At 37.6% G+C, this 20,252-nt stretch overlaps 1 protein-coding gene and 1 long non-coding RNA gene across 4 annotated transcripts in view; both read left to right on the top strand.

Moving 5' to 3' along the window:
* BCHE (butyrylcholinesterase) overlaps positions 1 to 12,120 on the top strand; it is a 49,814-nt gene extending 37,694 nt beyond the window's left edge. For 2 of the 3 annotated variants that reach the window (XM_090147651.1, XM_031603720.2), the window contains exons 3-4: positions 4,226 to 4,392; positions 9,671 to 12,120. In XM_090147651.1, the coding sequence (XP_090003777.1) occupies positions 4,226 to 4,392; positions 9,671 to 9,798 (295 nt within the window). In that variant the 3' untranslated portion in view covers positions 9,799 to 12,120. The remainder of the gene's footprint in view (positions 1 to 4,225; positions 4,393 to 9,670) is intronic. The other variant, XM_090147650.1, reaches the window with a different exon arrangement.
* Positions 12,121 to 14,318: 2,198 nt separating this feature from the next.
* LOC149916654 (uncharacterized) overlaps positions 14,319 to 20,252 on the top strand; it is an 83,162-nt gene continuing 77,228 nt past the window's right edge. Inside the window, exon 1 of the long non-coding RNA XR_016469755.1 lies at positions 14,319 to 14,630. This is a non-coding gene — a long non-coding RNA (uncharacterized LOC149916654). The remainder of the gene's footprint in view (positions 14,631 to 20,252) is intronic.

Genomic DNA, 20,252 nt, shown 5'->3' with positions numbered 1-20,252 from the left:
TTTCTGAAGCTTTGGAAGATGAACACTAAATACGCAGAAACGATCATAGAATCACAGAATGGCTCTGGTTGGTTGGAAGGGATCTTAAAGCCCACCCAGCCCCAACCTCTGCTGTGGTCTGACCGCCCAGAGCCCATCCAACATGGCCTTGGGCACCTCCATTGAATTATCTCCTCTGAAACCCTCTTCACTCCTGCTGTCAAATCTGGAATGCTTCCTATGAAAGAGCCCTGAAGATAAAATTCTATTGACAATTATGGTTATGCAACATCCAAAAAGGGAAAGTATGACCTGTGGAACAGTAAATTAAAAAAAAAAAAAAAGAAAAATTCCATAGATCAAAGGATTACTGTACAGCTTATGAACATTAGTGGTAGCATATATACGTAAAGGTGGTGCATGAGAGCAGCTTTGGTAGAGATGAACTGCTAAAAACTGTCTTTCAAATTATTGAGAAAATGTTTGGCTGCCTTAAACACTTATCTTTATAAACTAGATGAGAAAATATCAGTGAGCTGCTGCCAGCATTGAAGAGCCCAGCCTGAAACCTCATGGTATATGAAAAGCAAAAAAAAAATAGAAGAAATACAGAAATAAGTTCTGTTTATGCCAAAGTTTAAGCACAAGTTTGGGTTCTTTTCTTCTTCTCTTACATTTCTTCTCTGGGAGCAATACAAATAATTGCACTTCTTAATTGCCCTAAGACTCCTGTGCATGTTAAAAAGTGCATAGAAAATAAGCGTATAGAAAATACACTAAAATTATTCAGTGAAGAACCTTGCATTCTCTGTGAACAAAAGGAAGATATTTCCTGGCTAGAGCTTAAGGATAAGGACAAAGATCTAAGGAATATTTTTAGAATTCAGCAGAGTTAATGCGCAATAGAAGCGTGGTTCAAGCCCTACTGGGCATCCTTTCAGGTCCCACTGACAGCACAGAGGTAGCCACAACTGAAATGTAATGAAGAAGACATGAATGAAGGGTATCAGAAGATGAAATAGCATCAAAATGTTAAGAGGTCTGAGAAGGTGATGAAGTCCACAGGATGGAGGTTTCCATAGAAATTCTGAGCATTGTATCAGTAGCTGCAAGTTCTAATCTGTCAGCAAAGATCACCCATCCAACCACAGACAGATGCAGGTAGGCCTGTACAGTGTTGTAAGGGAACTGTTGAGTCATGGCCTGAACTGCTGATTGAACACCTGGGGAATGGACCCAGGCAGCCATGGGAGCACAGGTGAAGGCAACTCATCTGTGTGACTGGAAGGGGTGGAGCCTGGCTGCAGCTCTCTTAGACCTCATTGAAGGACTGACTGCCAGTGTGGAAGGATCTCTTTCTGAAGATCCCTTCTTGCTGAAGCTTTCCCCTTCAAACCTGGAATCTTCTGGTTTTTTTTTTTGTTTTTTTTTTTTTCCTTCTTTTATATCACTTTTCTATCGTGCTAGTTTTTCTGTCATTACACCTTTGTTGTAATGCCTTTGCCATTGTACTGATGTTTCAATTGTTATAAGTGTATTGGGTTCCTCTTTGGTAAGGATATTCTCACAAAACTTTTAATTTTTTATGTAAATATTATTAAACTTGGATTTTGGTCCGGACACTATGTGATTTTGTAGCTTCTTGTCATGAAGTTACTAGCAAGAAGGAATGAAATGTAATTGCAATAGGACAGTGAGGTCACAGTCATAACTTGTTCTTACGAGTTAAACATTGCATTCTTGCGATCCCTGTGTTTTGCTTTAACTTGGAACTTCTTTTTAACTTCAGAAATTTTCAGTAGTGAAGCTAAGATGGAAATTATTGGATGTGTCTTTGAACAGTAAGCATTCTGGAAATTAGAGAGAATGTCATGATCAGCATGCTCATATATTTCAAAATGCTGCACTCTTCTGACAGTTCTTTCAATAATTTTTAGTAAAATACATCTGTAGCCGTTGTATAATCCCCCCTACACCTGCATATTATAACGCAGGGTGTCATGATTTATTTCACAGGATAAAAGCTGTTAAATGAATACTGACAGCACAGTTAGTGTTCTGATCTTGAAATGAAGTGCAAGTCAGCTCGGCTTAAGTTGTCATTTTCTCAAGTCACAAATAAATGTGCAGTTAAAAGGGTGCCATAAGTTAATCAGAGCAAAATTAGTAAAGAAATATCAGTAAGGAAGTGAGCCAACCAGGAAATGGCAAGTTGAATCTCTTCCTCTGTAAGAGTTTCTGTAAGTGAATGATACCCAGTGCTATGAACTCTGGAGTAAAGCAGAATGCTGAAATGGGGCAAACATTTGACTCATTTCGCATGAACTAAGAGATGTCAGTACTTTTTCAGTGGCTGAATCTTGTGCTCCGATTGCTCCCACCTGTGCCCATTGCCTTGTTCCCACTTGTGGCAAGCAGTGCTCAAGCAGGCTCCATGCGTGATGGACTCTTCTCTGACTGCTGCCTTCTGGGAAGTCTTGGTGAAAAGTAAAGTAGAGAAAAGCAAATTAACTAAGCTTCTAGTTCTCCTTAATTTATCCTGCCAAGGATCATCAGCTACCATCGTTCTGCCCTAAAAACCATTCCTTGATGTTGTCTTCTAGCAAATAAAATGAGTCCTCTTGCTTGCACGGAAATAAGATATTTCATTTGTCTTCTAACCTCTTCAGAACTAATTCAGATTTGTATTTTAAACAGTCACAGATCATCCATTGTTTTTCTAAAATATCATATTCTGTCTCATTTGTTCCCTAATGCAATGTTTCACATTTTGTTCTTTTTAAACACGCTCAAATTTATTTTTTCTCTAGTCATAGAGATCCATCCAATAGATACTACGTGTTGTCCTTTTTGGAGGGGAAAGCTGGATCTGTCTGTCCTTTTGAATGTTAATGTTTGTCACTAGAGCCCTATAAATACCATTGTATTATAAATATTTATCACAACTATTTTAATACTAGCAGCTGTGATCCTTTAATGTGCAGAGTCTGTGTTGTAAAGTTCCAAATGCTCTGTAGCTCTTCCCAATTTCCAGAAGATTTGAAATTGTTCATATTTGGCACTCCTCTAGTGGAGCTCAGCATAGCCCAAGGAGGAACTTTTCCTTGTTAATGCGAGATAATTCTTTTCTCTCCCACTATATCTCCAATGCAAAATTTAGACAATTTTGAACCTTTGCTTGCATTTTTTCAGAGCCATTTAGTCCAGTCAGTTTAATTATCTGAAATGGTCTACAACGTTGAAACTAAAACATGAATCATGAAACCTTCCAAACTAGTTTGTTTGTTTGTTTGTTTTTTTTTAAGGCACTGGTAATAATATACAGCTTCTGTGAGAATCTCCATATTCAACACGTGTCTTATGCATAGCAGTTAATCAAGTATTTTTATTATAAAGTGTCTATACAAGGGTTGCTCTGAAAGTAATGCCTTATATTTTGTTATACTGGCCCAGACAGTCAGTTGTTGGTGGAATGGCAGTAATGGCTGAACCTTTCAGCCAATTGTAGGATCTTAGAATCGTTTGGTTGGAAGGGACCTTTGAGATGATCTAGTTCCAACACCCTGCTATAGGCAGGGACACCTCCCTCTAGACCCGATTGCTCAAAGTCCCATCCAGCCTGGTCTGACTGATCTGTTATGTTTTGTTGCCTTATGACAGATGGCAGCAGAGGGGCAATCTGACAAAATGGCATCAGATATAGAAGTGCATATGAAGCAAAGGTGTGGGGAAAAAATGACACCTACTGACATTCATTGACATCTGCTGACCAACCAGTGGATGTGAGCACAGTGAGGTGGTGGTTGGTACATTCCAGCAGAGGTGACAGCAATAGCGGTCACAGATTGACTAGTTGGTGCAGATTTTTATATGCATGTTCTGCAGGCTCTTGTTTATCACTGGCAAACATGCATTGCTAAGGAAGGTGTCTGTGTTGGAAAACAGTGTTTTATAGCTGAGCATTTGATCTATCAAATAGTCTTATTTTGCTCTTTGTATCTGTTGTAGTTTCCATAGAAATAAATAGGAGGCATTACTTTCAGAGTGGCCTACGTATGATTTTACTTTTTAAAAATGAATTTCAATCAGGTTTTTTCAGTTGCTTAAAAAAGCGTACTCCAGTAATTCCAAACTAACATAGTTAAGTTGAAATAACTGTTGAGTAAAAACAACCGAGCAGAAAACCTTATGTGATGTGATGAAATGAATTCTCATTCAAAAGGAAATATTTCTCTTTATCATTTAGAAATCCAAACGGGACCCTGATTAATGGAACAAGATGGCCAGTTTTCACCAGTACTGAACAAAAATATTTAACTTTAAATACTGATGCTTCGGAGGTACTTACAAAACTACGTGCTCAGCAGTGTCGGTTCTGGAATATTTTTTTCCCCAAAGTACTGGAAATGACAGGTAAAAGCGCTTTTTAGATACTTTTATCTAAACTGTTTCATGCAAGGCTTGTTTGCTTGGTATTAATGTGATAATTCAATTTAAGCCTTTATGTTTCCATTTGTAACTCTGTTTCCATGAGATGTTCAGATCATGGATAAAATTTCCAGTGCTGTGGTGATGGGCATCATACTCTGTGGAAAGGAAAAGGAAAGAATCATTGTACCTGGATCCTAATCTAGCAATGAGACAAGAATGTTGTTAAGTAGTCATGTATCTACTTTGTCATGTATCTACATCTATCAGTCCCTGAAGTACTGTAACAGGAATACTGCTTTTATATTTATGTTCTCTACACAATCTTGCACAGTTCTGGCAAAGAAATATTTAAGTTTCTGTTTGCAACCATGACGTAATACTTTGTATTGTAACAATTCTCTTTGCTGAAATAGTATTTTGCATTTTCTACCTCCATTTATGTCCAAAAGAACTCATGGGACAGTACATTCCATATATATATTTCTTCATCAACTGATGCCTCTTTCATCATTTCTTCTACTGAAATAGACAAGCAGGGTTACTTTAATATAAGATGATAGGATACAAGGTATAAGGAAATGTTATGTCATTGTTGCTGTAAGTGGTAGTTCAAGCTTAGTTCAGATAGAAAAGTAGGATTGTGTCAGTTAGGACAAGAAAACAATCAAGCTGAAATATTTTGCAGACTCTGTGCTCCACATGGTCAGTTTGACATGGATGTGCTTGTAGATGAACCACACAGTGATCATTGCATAAGCTGTGCTACACCTTTGACATCTTCTCCATATGCCACTGCTGGGTCTGAGTCTGTTCCAGCACCTGGGCAAGCAGGTTTCCATGGCAGACCAAGGCAGGTTCACCGAGGCAGTTCTAGTCCCCACTATCTTTGTGGCCAGGTATTTTGATCAGGCAAAAAAATCTGATGTGTTCAAAAATATGTATAAATAAATGTTGTGGTTTAGGGTTGAGAAAATTAAGAAGAAAAAAAATAATAATAATAAAACTCACTAACGTAACACATAGATAATTCTGGCTTTTCTATCTGTAGAGTATTTTGTATGATTTTTGAAAGATTTCTTAAAGTCTCCCCCTTCAATTTCGATATGTAAGATTATAACTGAAGTCACGAGTTTAAATGTCAAGGTTGGTAGGCAGATACACCAGACTTAGACGTTTGTTATGTGGGTTCTCAATCCCAACTTGACACAATTGCTACACACATATATTAGGTAGCTCTATTGCAAAGGGCTAACTGCACCCAGAGTACTCTCCCTTCACAGTCACCCAAAGATAAAGCAGGAGCATTCAGCATTTAATGTTTCATTCGAGGACAGAAGCACCGGGACAACCACCAGAACATTTTCTGATGACGGCTTCTAAAAGAAACACACTGGAGGGACAATAAACAGTAAGTGACTCTTAAGAAGCTTTTAGAGCAATCATATGTTAATTATAAAAGCATCTCTGTAAGACACTACCTCCTCAACACAGTTTAACACATCCTGAGCCCCAGCTATTTACATTTCTGTTTCCTCTAGATTATAGAAAGCTTCAGGTAGCCAAGATTTCCATTTGTGTTTCATTACTATTTTAGTGTCCAATATATATAGTGCATACGTTTCTGTTTCACTTGATATTATTGCATCATACATCATCTATAAGGAAATCAAACTTCAAAGTGGCCACTGTAAATATATTGTATAAAAAAGTAAATACATAAGCTCTGAAAAGATATTAACTACAGAGACAGAGGAAAGTTCAACCTCTTGAATAGTAATAACCAAAATCACTGTGTTTGCTATGAACCTCTCAAAAGCGTCTGGACTCCATAAAACATACTTAGAGTATCAGACTATTAAAAATGTGATGACTTAGAAAAGTCACCATCAGAATTAGTTGCCTATTTCCATAGAGCTATGTTCTGCAGTCCTTATGCATGCAAAGAAAAAGTGGATTAGCCAAAACCAACCTCACTTGCAGATGACAAAGAAAATTCCACTCAGTGTACCTACGACAGCCATCTGTGGACCTTTATAATCTTAATTCTTCCCAACTCCAGCATTTTGCATACTGGATGGTAGGAGAATAGTTCTTAAAATTATTCACCCCCAAGATAGGTCTATTTCCATTTGAAAGATGATAACAATAATAACCTGAAGTCCTGAAAAATATATACAAAAAAAAGAAAAGTTTGTTGTTGTTTTTTTTTAAAAAAAAAAGCATTGATATTCAAAGCATGTGACTAAAAAGCATTGAATACAGAGATACTGAAGTACATATTCTCCTTTCTGGAATATTGTGTAGAAACTATCACCATGAGAAAAACAACAGCATAAAGCTGCAGTGTTTATGATACTGATGAAACAAGAAGTTTTGCAGGTACCAGCATTTATGAGCTGTTGAGGAGGACAGAAAAAAAATAATTCCAACTTGTCATCCCTTATTAATTATACTGTGTCATAACAGCTACTTGGCCTTTGTCTCAATCTTAATGTTAATACTACAAAAATAAATTCAAGATTAGCACTTTATTGGCACATGTAGCAGAGCAACAAATGGTGGTATGGAGATAAATATAACTTTGCTATAATGCCGTTGAATTGAGGGCTGTATGCCTATGTGGAAAGAAAAGAAATGCCAGCTGTCTGTGCTGACACTGCTGAAGAATCAAAACAACCCTTTTTTTTTTTTTTTCTCCTCTCTCTGTTAAACTGGGACCTTTCTGAGCCTTTAAGGTATGATTCACCGCCTCCTGAAATTTCCCCCCTTCTCCTTGTAAACTTCTCTGTGCTTTGCATTGGGCTAATTAGTATCTCTATAGAGGCAGGCTATCTAGAAGATGGCATATAGCAAAGTAACCTCACTGTATTATCAGCTCACTACCAGAGAATTGCAGCAACCAGTAATCTGAGCTGTAATTATCAGTCAAGTCGAATTCTCTAATCTTTTATCCTTTTTTTTCATCTTTTTTTTTTTTTTTTTTCTGCTTTCTAGCTGTCAGCTCATCCAAGTCATAGGTGGTTGTTTCAGAGAGATTGATGATGTTGGTGATAATGGGATGCATTGACTTGTGACTTCAAGTTGAATCTTATCGCTGAAAAAGCAAACAAACAGGAATCTAAGTTCTTACTTCAGTGTTTTCCTTTCTCCCTCTTGTCTTTTAGATTCATAATGGTGGCAAGTCTGAATTTCTCATTGTCTGTTTTCTCCAGCTGAACTGTCTCATAATTTATACTCTCAACCAGTGACTTTTAATTGAAGCTGTGTGTATTATAAAGCTATTTCACTTTCCAATGTCTTTGGGCACAAATGCTTTCTGCACATTAAGACTTCAAACACATCTAAACCTGAATAATTAAAGTAAGAACAGTTTTTTGAATTCATAAATGGAATCTTTGCCTGGATAAACAAAACTGAAAACTAGAATAAGATAAGAAATGAGGTTTAAGTTTTCTTTCTTCTAATAATACCAGTGATGGTTCACGTCAAATGACCAATCCGTCTGACAGATGTGCAAAATCTGGCTCTGAAATCCTGGATAATTCCTTAAATTAGAAATGTGCAGAGATGAGTTCCTAGGGTCAGGAAAGTCAAACAATGTGTGTGTCTTCTCCCTCTAGTTCTGTGAATCATATCAGCATAGCTCAGTAATCAAAACATGCTGTTATTGTTATCAGTGTTTACAAATGTTTTTGGGGTTAATCACAGCTATGGCCAGCAGGAAAAAAAATAATTTTAATTATCTGAACTTTTCTTTGAACTCGGATGTAACCAAGCTTATTTACTTATTTGAACTGAGAGCAATTTGGTTAACTTTTTAATATTTCTTCCTATATTTGTACACAATTTCACTTTTGATTACAAGAAGCACAGAACCTCCCCAAGAAAAAGTATCTTGGTTTTATTTCTGGTCTCACTGGAACAAAGTAATGTAAATCTCATTTCAGAGTCTCATTAAATTGCCATCTGGATTTCCAGACCAAAAAGGTTTGGATGTGTTGAGCTGAACTGCAGATAAGCAACCAAATTACTGGATGCTTCTCCAAACTAAATCTCTGAATCTGTTAACTCTCTTTCCAGAATATTTTCTCTACTGATGTGTAAAACACAAAAGTATTTCATTTCCACATAACCAGTTAAACTTGCAGTGCTGACAGATCATAAAAAATGGGGAGAAAAGAGTGTTTTTATAGAGGGAAAGGGCCTATGCTCTATTGCAGCAGAAGAACATAAAGTCAAAAGAGCATAAAGAACTCATGGAGCTGTTATCTAGTGAACACAATTACTGCATTTTTTGGAAGCAAGCTACATCAATATGGGACACTGAGATAATTAGGTGCAAAATGAGTAAAGACATTCATAGATCATCAATGGTTTCTAAACTTTAACAGAAATTCTACAGCTGACCCACAGTATGCAATGAGCCCTGTATGCTTTATCTTTCATTTTGTGGTTGTATGTGTTGTTCCTACAAGGTCACTGCATCCCTCTCTAGGGTTAATTGTCTTTTGGGACTGGAGGAAGCGATCCCTGTCCAGAAGATACTCTGGGAACCTTGTAAAATGATATATTTTTATTACTCTTCTCATCTTCACCCTCTGCTCTGATGCCTATAACGAATTTGGCAATAAATATTACCTTGGGATACAGGATTAGTCAGCAAATGCTTTATAGGCTAGAATGAAAGAGAAAAAAAGAAATTGATTTCACGTTGACATTATGCACATTTTACGGTATCCTTCTCCAAACTTGTGTCACTTATACATTAAACACGCAGATTTATTTTGAAGCCGGGTGAAATCCTGGTCATCCATTGTAATCCATTGAAACTAAAGGGAGGACTGTTGTGGCCTTCAACAAAGCTGTGATTTCACTGTAACTTTACAAGTAATCTATTTCAGATTGCGTATCATATTATTTGGGGTATGTAGGCTTCCCTGTAGAATATACTGAACTAATATTTCAAGGGTTTCACAAAAAGATGGCTCTAAAATAACATGTTTGATGGACAGAATATTATGCAAAGCAACAATCCCATACATAAACATCTTTATTCCCCTGAAGTGTGCCTGAATGATATCTTTGCAGTTGTTCCTGATCTGTCACTGTATTTCCAGTTATTCCAAGTTTGAAAAAAAGATGCAAAAGAAAATCCTAAAATGTCTTTAGAGCAAATGACATTGATAATCAGAATTATTTTTCAATTAGCATGTAAAGAGATTCAAATTTAGATTAATGTAACCCATTTCATGTTTTACAGGAAATATTGATGAAGCAGAACGAGAGTGGAAAGCAGGATTCCATCGCTGGAACAATTACATGTCAGACTGGAAAAATCAATTTAATGATTACACCAGCAAGAGGGAGAGATGTGCAGGCACTAATTAATATGTTTACCCTATCCAGTATGTTCGTATTAGTGATCATCAAGGCAAGTATAGTGTAGTTATCTGACGTGGCTAGCAGTGAATACGTTAAGCAGATTAAAAAAATATTACGGATATAATTTTGATTCCCCAGATCTTTCATTTATATTTTACCTCATATCTCAATAAACAATATAAAACATCCGTGCTCTTTGAAGCTTCACTGCTTCATTGTGTTAAATAGGACTACAGAGATTAAAGTCTGAAGATTAATGGTGTACATATTATAAACACTAGCTGCTTAAATTCTCACTTCAAAGATACAATGTAATCTGTTATAGAAAAAAAAAGGATTTTTTTTTTTTTAGCAGAAATGGCAGTGTTTTATAGTATTGCTATGCAAAACACAATTGTTTTTGATCTTGAACTGCGATGCCACAGCACTTAGGCTTTGCTTCAGACATAATTTAATTGACATAAAGAGATTACAACTTTGCTGGACACGCCAAACAATATTTGCTTGTTAGACCAAAAAGTTATAAGACAGACATTAAAGCCTGAATCATTGCTTTTTTTATGCCACCCTATCCGACAAAATCCGTAGGACAAAGCCATAGTAGGAGAGTATTTAGACTATCTACTAAAAGCCTGTGCAAGTCCAATGGTGAAAGCAGCCAGAAAACCTGAGGTCTGTGCTTCTTCTAGCTTCATTTTTTCAAGGGGTAAGAAAGCTCTAGTTTCTTTAAGTCAAACTCGCAGCTTTCGTTGTTCAGGTGCCCAGTGTCTTTGTCCTGTACAAGTCTCTGCAATTAAGGTGAGCTCTAGCTATGAAAAACTTGTACACTGAGTTATCTTGCAGTTGAAGGAGAGGCCCACATGTACTGGAACACAGAGGACACATTTTTAAACCTGTAGAACACTGACCTATGTATTTTCAAGCTCATCAGATGTCAGCCACTGGAGGCCAAGGAAGGCCAAGAAGGACCTCACTGCAGAAGGATATGGGGATGTGGTGGGAAAGACCCAGTTCTTTGGCATGGTCAAATGAGCTCCATTTGTCATGCACGTAGGCATCTCCTCAACTGCTTTCTACCCACTCGAGATGAATCTATTAGATCATCCTAAAAATACCCCTTGGATTGCTCTTCCTCCTACTTTTCTGCTTCTGGGTGAGGTTGGAAGTTCTATGCCTCAATAACACCTTAAATAGCTGCCTTTTACTGGCTCATCTGGGAGGAATAAATGTCAAAAATTTGATAAACATAAAGAGTATGTAAAATCAACAGCCCATCTCATAAATAAATTATTCTGAAGCTTTCTGTAAAAGTAATAGCCTTTCAGTGCATCTATTTTCTGTTCTAGTGATTATGAGCTCTTGTAAAATTCCTTCTCGAATTTAATATACTGAAGAGATCTAGATAAGTAACAGAGGGTGGTCTCTTTGTGGCTGTCAGTATGACCAGATGGGATCCCCATTACATGAACAAAAAAAGGTGCAGAAAATCCATCCTCTGGTACTCAAGATGTCTTACTTTTTCATAGTTATTTCTAGGCTATTTTGTAGAAAACTGTCTTTAATGCAGAATTTCAAAAGGCTTCATCCTAAACAGTCAAAAAACTGGTCATTTTTGGGCAGGCTGATTAAAACTTGCTTGTGTCTAGGATTAAAAAACCTTCTTCACACATTATGTTACCTTTGTACCACAAGTAATTAGCTGACTACATACATTAGCATAGTTACTGCCATTAATAATAGCATGCAGAGCTATATCACTTTGTGGCTATTTATTGGATATTCTTTATACCACTGAAATGCTATTGAGGGTAAACTTCCTTTCATCAATGAGGTGGTGCTGGATCTCCCCATTTTATTTACACAGTGTGCTTCATAAATATGTTTGATGCTAATCTGACACAAAGAGCCTTGAAATAGGACCCAAGCATATTTAGAAGCAGCATTTGTCTGTCTTGATATCCTCTTTTTGGTTGTGTTTCACTATCTGTCTAATCACTTGTCTTTTGGGGATAAAAGAAAGCTAATTAAAATGCTTAAATAACCTTTGGGAAGGGCAGTTTATAAAATATTTTGCTGTGAAGGTGTTCTCTGTATGTGCTGTGAGTTAGTCTGGATAAGGTCTCCTTGAAGACTAGCACTCTTTCTGGAGTATTTCTACCATGTCTGTGACATGTTCTTAAATAAAGGGAGGGAAGAAAGAAAAACAGAGTAAAATAAATCTTAAATCACTTTGAAGAGTTATTTTATGAGTTGCTTTACTGATTTTCTTTGTGTGAATGTATCGCTGGCGTTGTGTTTTCATATGCTGGGAAATAATTAATATCTCTGCTTGTCATTCATGTGAAATCAGTGTATCATTTTGCCCTATGCTTATATCTCACACTTAGGCAAATAAAACCTTAGGCACTTGTACAAAAGTGGCTAAGGAAACAAAGGCCTCAGACAAACATTGTGGATGGCTTAAAACTAAAGGCCAAACAAACTTTTATTTTGAGGAAATTGAAGATTTTGTGTCATTGCTTTAGAAAATTATATATTAGACATCTTAACCTGACTGAGGACACAGTGTTAATTTCCTTGGCTTAAGCGAGACAAGAAATCAAGGTTTTCATGTGAAACTAGAAAAGAATGTGTTGATCCTTTCTTCCTGTTCCTGATATTTGAAGCAATGATTCTGAATTTAGTCCCAGAGTTGCTGAAAGATTCTAAGAAAACGAACAGCAGTGCCAACAAAAATGTTGGCATTAAATCAGTTGTCATTGGATTTACAAGCGAACAGCATGCTGATTAAATTACAGACATTTCACACCTATTTTGCAGATAGTCATAAGAGGTCTGAACTGAAAAAGATTCCCAGCAAAAATCTCTTTAATTAAAACCACTCTCTTTTGCATTTTAAATGTGTTGTCTGAAGGAATTTGGGTTACATAAGCTTTCAGCAAAGTATTATCTGAGTGAAATCACATAAGAGCTTCCCCTGTAATATCAAATCCTAAAGGATTTGGGGTACTCAGGGTAAGAGGCAGGGGCTCTGCAGAGCAGAACCAGGCAACATTAAAGCTTTCTGTCTGCAGACAGTGGTCTTTAGACATGCATGGCTTTCTCTAGCAGAAGTAAGCCCCCCCCCCAAGGTTTCTAGGCTTCCTAACACAGATTTTACACTTATAAACTGGATTTTTGGATGGGTGTTCACTGTCCTGAGACCTGTTCATTGCTTTAGGTTTATCTTACCGATAAGGCCAAATTTCCATTTAAGCAGAAGCCTGGATTTTGGGCCCACTTTGATCAATCTATTTATGGAGTAGAGTTTACTGTTCTGTAAATACATGCAAATAGACAACTCAAACGTGTCTGCTAATAGCAAGGGAAATCTCGATCAGCTCAGAAATATCTTTGCAACATAAGGAATTTAAGTCCATCTTTTATTTCAAGGAGGGTGTTGGGGAGAAAATTATCTTAGATTATGGAAAACTGATGGAAATGTCAGAAAAATGTAGATATATTTCACGATACACAAGCTTAAGATGACCTCTGGCCTCTCTAATGTTCTTATCACAATGGATCGTCAGCAAGAAATACAGCTCGTTGCCAGATACCACATAGATTAGCCTGAAAGGAACACTAACCTTGCAGATAAATATATTTGTCTCTGTCAACATCATAATGCTGTCTTCTTCTCAGACGCGATTATGGTTCATGTGTTTCTACTGGCTCAGCACCAGTTCTGCAACATCAGCGGCAGCTATTTAGAGGGACATAATAAACATCACCGTGCTTCAGCTACACCTGCAGCGTGTCTGGCTAGCAAAGAACAGCCTCTGCTAAGTGCCAGCCTGTATGCTGCCCTTCCATTCCCACACAGTGGAAAAAACACAAGTGTTTTTTGCCCCAGAATGATCAATAATGGAATGCTTTGCAGTGCACTTCACAGCGGTACTATGTATCGCAACATCTCTGTTCTGATAACTCCAGCCAAAAAAAGCCTTCCCCTGGAGTGCAAAATGGGTATAGGAATTTGACAGTGATTCAGAATATGGGGTGAAGAATGAGACTGCAGCTTTGGCTCCGGCCCGGGGGCTGATCTGGAAAGTGCTACTGCCAGCTGACTACTTTCTCACTATCTTTTCCAGTCAGTGGAACCATGGGCATTTGCCAAAAATTTTGACTGCTCTTGGGCAGCCAACAAGTCTAAAACCAAGCACCTGTGTAACAGATATGTGCAGCTTATATGTTTACTATGGCCGAGCCGTCTATAGTACATACCATGTGCCAGTTGATTTACTCTGGGTAGATTAGTAGCAAGAGCACATTAGAAAAAGCTCCTGGCAGAATTACAAGTGTTCCACAAAGCTTTGTTTTAATTTCCCCTCTACTGTCTGAAGTTCTGAGTGGGTTTCCTATTGCTAGCTGCCCACTGTATGAAAGTGAAGAAACTTCTTTTATTATTTTTTAAATCTCTAGCAAAATGTAAAATTTTAGATTATTTCAAGGCTGTATTTTAGGGGTCTACAAGAGGTATTTGGAAATGGTATGCGAACACAGTTGATACTGAACAACTTTGACTCTGTGTGGTGAACTGAGAAGACCATTCCTATGAAATCATATGTATGGGAACTGTTGAATCACAGCCTGAACCACTGATTGAGCACCTGGGGAAAGGACCCAGGCAGGCTGGGAGCACAGGTGAAGGTAATTCATCTGTGTGACTGGAAGTGGTTGAGCCTGGCTGCACCTCTCTTAGACCTCATTGAAGGGCTGACCCTCACTGTGGAAGGATCTCTGGTTGGAGATTCTTTTCTTGTGGAGTCTTCCATACTAGCCCAGATCATCAGAGACAGGTGAGCGCCTTTCTATCACACTAGCCCCTTTGCCATTCCACTGCGTGGATCTTTTTGGATGTTGCACCATACGTTGCAGTTTTCAGGTACTATTCATTTGTGAACACATGGTGTACTAATATAAATCCACTAGAAATTGCCTCTTAGCTGTGTATTTCTAATCTTTGAGAGAAAAGTAGGCTGGAAGATGAAGGCTTATGTATTACGGGTTTTGTATTTCTGAAATGCATCTTTTTTAGTCTTTACTGAAGAATAAAACAATCACAGGACTTTTTGCTATAAATTAACACCTCAGCCAAATTAAGTATTCACCTTTTGGAAGTTTAAAAGCTTTTATTCTGATTTCACTTGCTTCAGGACTAAATTTTATGAACAAACATAATTAGCCATTTTTAAATGCTTCATAAGACAAGATAATTCCTTCCTGATCCCTGCTGAAATCTTTAAGCATGAATACTGATTATCTTGTTTTAGCATGTAAACGTTCTGGCATTTTGTTGATAAACTACATTAGTTGCACTCATAGAAACTTTAACTCATAGACTTAATGACTACAAAGCAGCGATGTGAATCTACAATTAGCACAGGTGTGAATTTGAGAGGCTTTTAATTGGATTGCAGGTGAGATTAAGTAAGGTTTCCAGACACGTTGTAAACAGGAGTGCTGGGATGGGAAGCTGGGTAAGTTGTGTAATGATTTTGGTTAGTTTGGGGCAGGAGAAGAGGAAAAAGAGGCTTAATTAGAGTACATTGACTTTTGCATTACAGGTTCTGATGAGAAGTTTCCATCTTGATAGCATCACAGCAGTATGAGAATGCTTATGCTGGCTCTGGGGCTTCATCTTCTGGGTTTTATTGACCTAAATCATTACGTTCATTACTTTCTCTTTTAAAATGCTATGATTCTGGGCAAGGATCTGGGAATTACTGTTGTTTGAAAGGTCTGTAGTCCCTGCAAAGTCATGTACATACCTGGAGAAGAGTGTCAGCTTCTGATCTTTTCAATTCTGTTTCATTTTAATGTATGCTATGACTGTAGGAGCGACTGTTATAGCCGCTATTAATAGAACAATGTACAAACGGTGTAGGTGGTTCTTTCAGTTTGGGAATGCTGTGGTTAATTTCTTTAATTTATAAAGTATTTATAAGTCTTCAGTTATACTGAGTAGTGGTAGCAGTGTGTAGGCAGAAAGTAGTTATCTCCACACCTCTCAATCTTCCAAATTAAATTCGCTCCTGCAGCATGTCTAATCACTTCAGGGTACCTCATCATCCTCTCTCTGTTACAGGCTAGGCAGCACCATTTCTTGCAAAATAGGTACGTTCCAATGGAGTTTTCAGATTGATATTATTATCTCATATGCGAGACAATTAGGGCTTTAACCCAGAGAAAACAGGAGGAGATGTGACTGACCATTTATCAAGGACTGTTTAGAAAGTAATTTGTACGGTCTTGATTTAGGATTGTGAAAGTCAGCCAGAACTGCGCATCTGAAGTGATACTTCTGAAATACTGAACTTTTCCTACTCACAAATTACGAAGCTGCAGATTTTATGGGTGCTGCTAACTCAAGTTCCATCAGCCGTTAAATAACACGTTTAAAAATATTTGTTTTACATCAGGATAAATGAAGCGTAGTTTAAAAAAAATAATTCAGAATTAGAGTTGCATAATATTGTTGTTATTTTTCAGCGTATATATATTTAATCTGAGCATTCATCCCATTGCATGTTTATTTTCAATGCAGTTGGGTTCTTCTGGTTTTCCTCCTTTTTTCTCTATAGAAGAGTTTTATTCTTGCAAATCTCGCTGCAGGTGTAATTTTAGTTCCAAGAATGATTATTAGAAATCAAAACTGCAACATATGCTTGTATATGGCTGGCTGCCTCAGTTCAGTGGTACTTCCATCTTGTATTTCTCTTTAGGAATGACCTCAATGTTCTTAGTTTTGGACTATTGAGTGACTTTCAGTTAATTAAAGTTTTGTTGTTGCCTTCAGCAGAAGTGCCTTTGACTGACACTTTCAATCTTCTTTATCACTTAATAATCTGGGAGATGCTTGCTATTTAAGAGGAAAAAATCCACACCTCAAAAACTACTTTTTCAGAGTTCTCTTAATGACACACTGAATGGGAGAGTGAAGTAGTTGTAGACAGACTGTACTTGTGCTCATCTTTGCAGGGGAAGTTTCACTGGATACTAACCAAAATCTTTAGTGATTAATTTGCTTAACATTTCGTGTGTGTGTTCTTTAGCTGGGCATCCTCTGTTGTCCCCAGCAGACTACTTCAGTTGTATTATAAATCTGATACCTTTTAGCAGTTCCTATCTTTGTCTGCACTCAAATACAGTGTATGATTATTAAAAATATTAAGATCAGTATATCCAAGAACTCCTTTCTAGGGAGGGACACTGGCAAACAGCTGCTGCAGGAGCTGTCAGGCTATCACAATTGCTTGTGGGTCCACAGCTGCAGAGTGATCTTAGTTTGAAATGTCAGCCTACAAGGTTCTACTTTTACTCCAAGAAGCGTTTTGATTGTGTCTGAGCAGTGTCATTTGGCAGCGCTTCAAAGTGAAGAAAGCAATGAAGGTGGCTTCATTCTGTTATTCTCTCTAACTCTGGGCACAAAAACACTGGATTGTCCGGAGTTCAGCTACCTGAAACAGAGGTAAGACAGCAATGGGATGAGATTCTGAAAAGAGCCAGTCAATCTGGAGTACAAGAGGGTCTTATTTGCTGCTTGTGCCTAGTTAACTTCTGGCTAATTATGTCCCACGGTGCCAGCTGTAGGACTATGGACCTGAGGACCACAGTGCTCTGGACTGATGGAAACAAGGCTGAACTCCCTTCTTGAGCATAATGATCCTTTGGCAAGACAGGACTTCTGGGAGCACTTGGAAGCCTGTGGATCTCCATTAGCTTTTTGCTTGTTTAATCTTGCCCTTGTTACCAGTGAGCCAGGTGTGCTGTAGCATAGGAAAGGAGGGTTTGCTGTTGCAGTCATTTGAACTCTTTGAATAACAGAGGGAATAAAATAAATCCTTTCAGCAATGGAAAGGATTCAGGGAGAATATAGTCCAGTCTGTCACCAACTCCAGAATAAGCTCTGCAACTTTTGTTGATGTAACAACAATCCTTATGCCAAATCCTTGAAAATAACACGTTTACTTTTTGTGTTCAAAGAAATCTGCCTTAGGCATGTAATCCTTCTGTATCTCTTTAGTGTTGGAGTTAGTACCCCAGTTTTTAGGAGTTTCTGTGGCGGTATCATGAATTAACTGCATTTAACGTTCATAACACCACATTTATAAAAATAGATTAGTCCATTAAAGGTCTTGTTAATAATGGTTCTAGCAAAGCATACATTGCCTAAAGCAATACAATTATTGGTCAGCAATTCCTCTTTAGCTATCTGTATTACTACTGCTTTATTTCAGCACTTGGTTTCTTACCCATTGATCTGCTCGTTATCTTTATACCCTCTGATCCTCTTTGTAATTCCTTGGCAATTTGATCTGTTAATTACAGTACCCATATTCCCTAATTTCAGTAGAATGTGCATTTCTTCTGACCGTCCTCACCTTTCCTTGTATGAAGACTTAGTGTCTTTCTGTAGGCTATATCTTCTCTAAGTATGCATTGATGTAAAACACTAATTATAAAGTATCCTTACACTTTCATTGCTATCCTTTGGACTTCATAAAATATCTCAATATTTTGGCTTTGACAAATATTAATGGATGTGGGCACTCAACCCTCGTAAATTCTTTGGCACTGTGTCTATTGTAAGATTTTCTTTAATATAAATTTAGCAATTGTTGGTTGCATTTGCATCTTAGGGACTATTACAAACACAGTCTCTGCTGTATTTTGAGCATGTAATATCAGAAAATCCTTTTTTTTTTTTTTAATACAATTGTTTTCCTGCTTTATGAGCACACAACTCATGAATTACTGAATCTTCTGCATCACCAGAGTCCCAGTTCCTTCTAAGGCTTTGAGTGTAACCTATGCATGTTTTGGAGCATTGGAGGTTTAGTAAGCTAAGCTCACGCTTTAACTTTATGGTACAGAAATGATGATACTAGGTAATGGGGAGGCTTCTGGGACTGGGAATTGACAACTGGGATGTCACCTCAGCACTTGAAAGCCGGATTTTATTTGTTTGCTGTGGTTAAAGATATCCTATAAGAGTAAAAACCGGTCACTTATTCTTGCAGGCTTTTTGATGTTGCCCTTAAGGTAGGGATGAATAATGGATGGTTTCCCATTGGGTGGGTTGGATGATTAGGCAGACCGTGGGTCTGGGAACAAAGAGAAGTGGGTTCATGTTGGGGTCCTTTCTCCTTCTCCTGGATAACCCAGGCATGTTCTTTCCATGGGGACGTGTCTGTCCAAAAGCCAAATGAGCCTCATTCAGTGCTGTCATTCTACTGTGAAGGTAGTTTGTTGTTTTCCTTTCCCAATTAAATCATCCATTTTAGAGGTCTGCAAAATAAAAGCCCACTCAAAAGTCATGCAAAAGAAGGACAGGCTTCTTCTAAACTTCCTGTGTCTTGCTTTGCCCATCTGTACTGTGGGAGTTCAAATGTTAGTATTTACCTACCTTTTTCCCCTCTGAGGGGGCAGACTTAGTTCAGCACTCAGACTTTGAGAAATATTTATCGATAAAATGATGCTAAACACAGTCACTTCATTCTCCATGTGGTGCATGCAAATGCTTGCTTTGTCCATCAGCCAAAGTAGCAGCTATTCAAAGGAATGGTTTTGTGGTGTGTCCTTGCGAATGAACTCAAACTTCTCTTTCCAAAGAAAGCTCTATGGGAGTGCCAAATCATTTATGCAACCTTTCTTTTACCTGCTTCTTTTTATATAACTGTGAATTTTTAATATGGAGGATTCTTTTTTAACTTCTGCAGTGTAAAATAAACAAAAAAACATTTCATTTTGTATGCATACAAATCTTTTTGATCAGATTACTCTTATGAACTGTGGAGAGTGCAAGGGCAAAATGTGTGTTACAGAGATATCTCCCTCAAAAATCCTAAGAGACATCTCCCACAAAATAACATTATTCTCATAATTTTCAAGCAAACGGGCATATTAAGTCCAATTCTAGCAGACTTTTCTTCCTTTTTACCTTTTAGACTTCCCTTGATATTATGTAAGTTGCCATTTTTTCACGTTAGTTCTCAAGTAGTTCACACTTTCTTGCATCACAAGGCATTTAACAGCTTTTCAGTAATGTGATTGTTCAATTGTCTGCATGTTCCTTGACATGGAAAAGCAAAGTATAAAATCAGCCTGAAATATCTTGAAATACGGTAGTCCATTTCACTGTAACTGAAGCAAATAATGGAGAATTTGTAAAATAAAATTTAAGAAATGAATTGTGGTTTGCAATAAATACATGTGCTGCTCCAAGGGTATTTCTATTTGAATTATGGCATTTCTCATTTATTGTTTGGGAACCAGGGCTTATCTGCTTGACTTCACTTTATTGTCCCCTTGCCAGGTATCTTAGCTGCTTCTGAGACACGCTATAATTCAGTACTCTGTAGAGAAGCTCAGTTCATTGATTGTAGGTCTCAGATTTGCCAAACATAACCAGAATGGTG

The sequence above is a fragment of the Phasianus colchicus genome, chromosome 10 (genome assembly GCF_987193195.1).
Source record: "Phasianus colchicus chromosome 10, bPhaCol1.hap1.1, whole genome shotgun sequence".
Taxonomy (NCBI): domain Eukaryota; kingdom Metazoa; phylum Chordata; class Aves; order Galliformes; family Phasianidae; genus Phasianus; species Phasianus colchicus.
The sequence above is the reverse complement of the archived record's forward strand: the minus strand, read 5'-3'. Positions and strand labels throughout refer to the sequence as shown.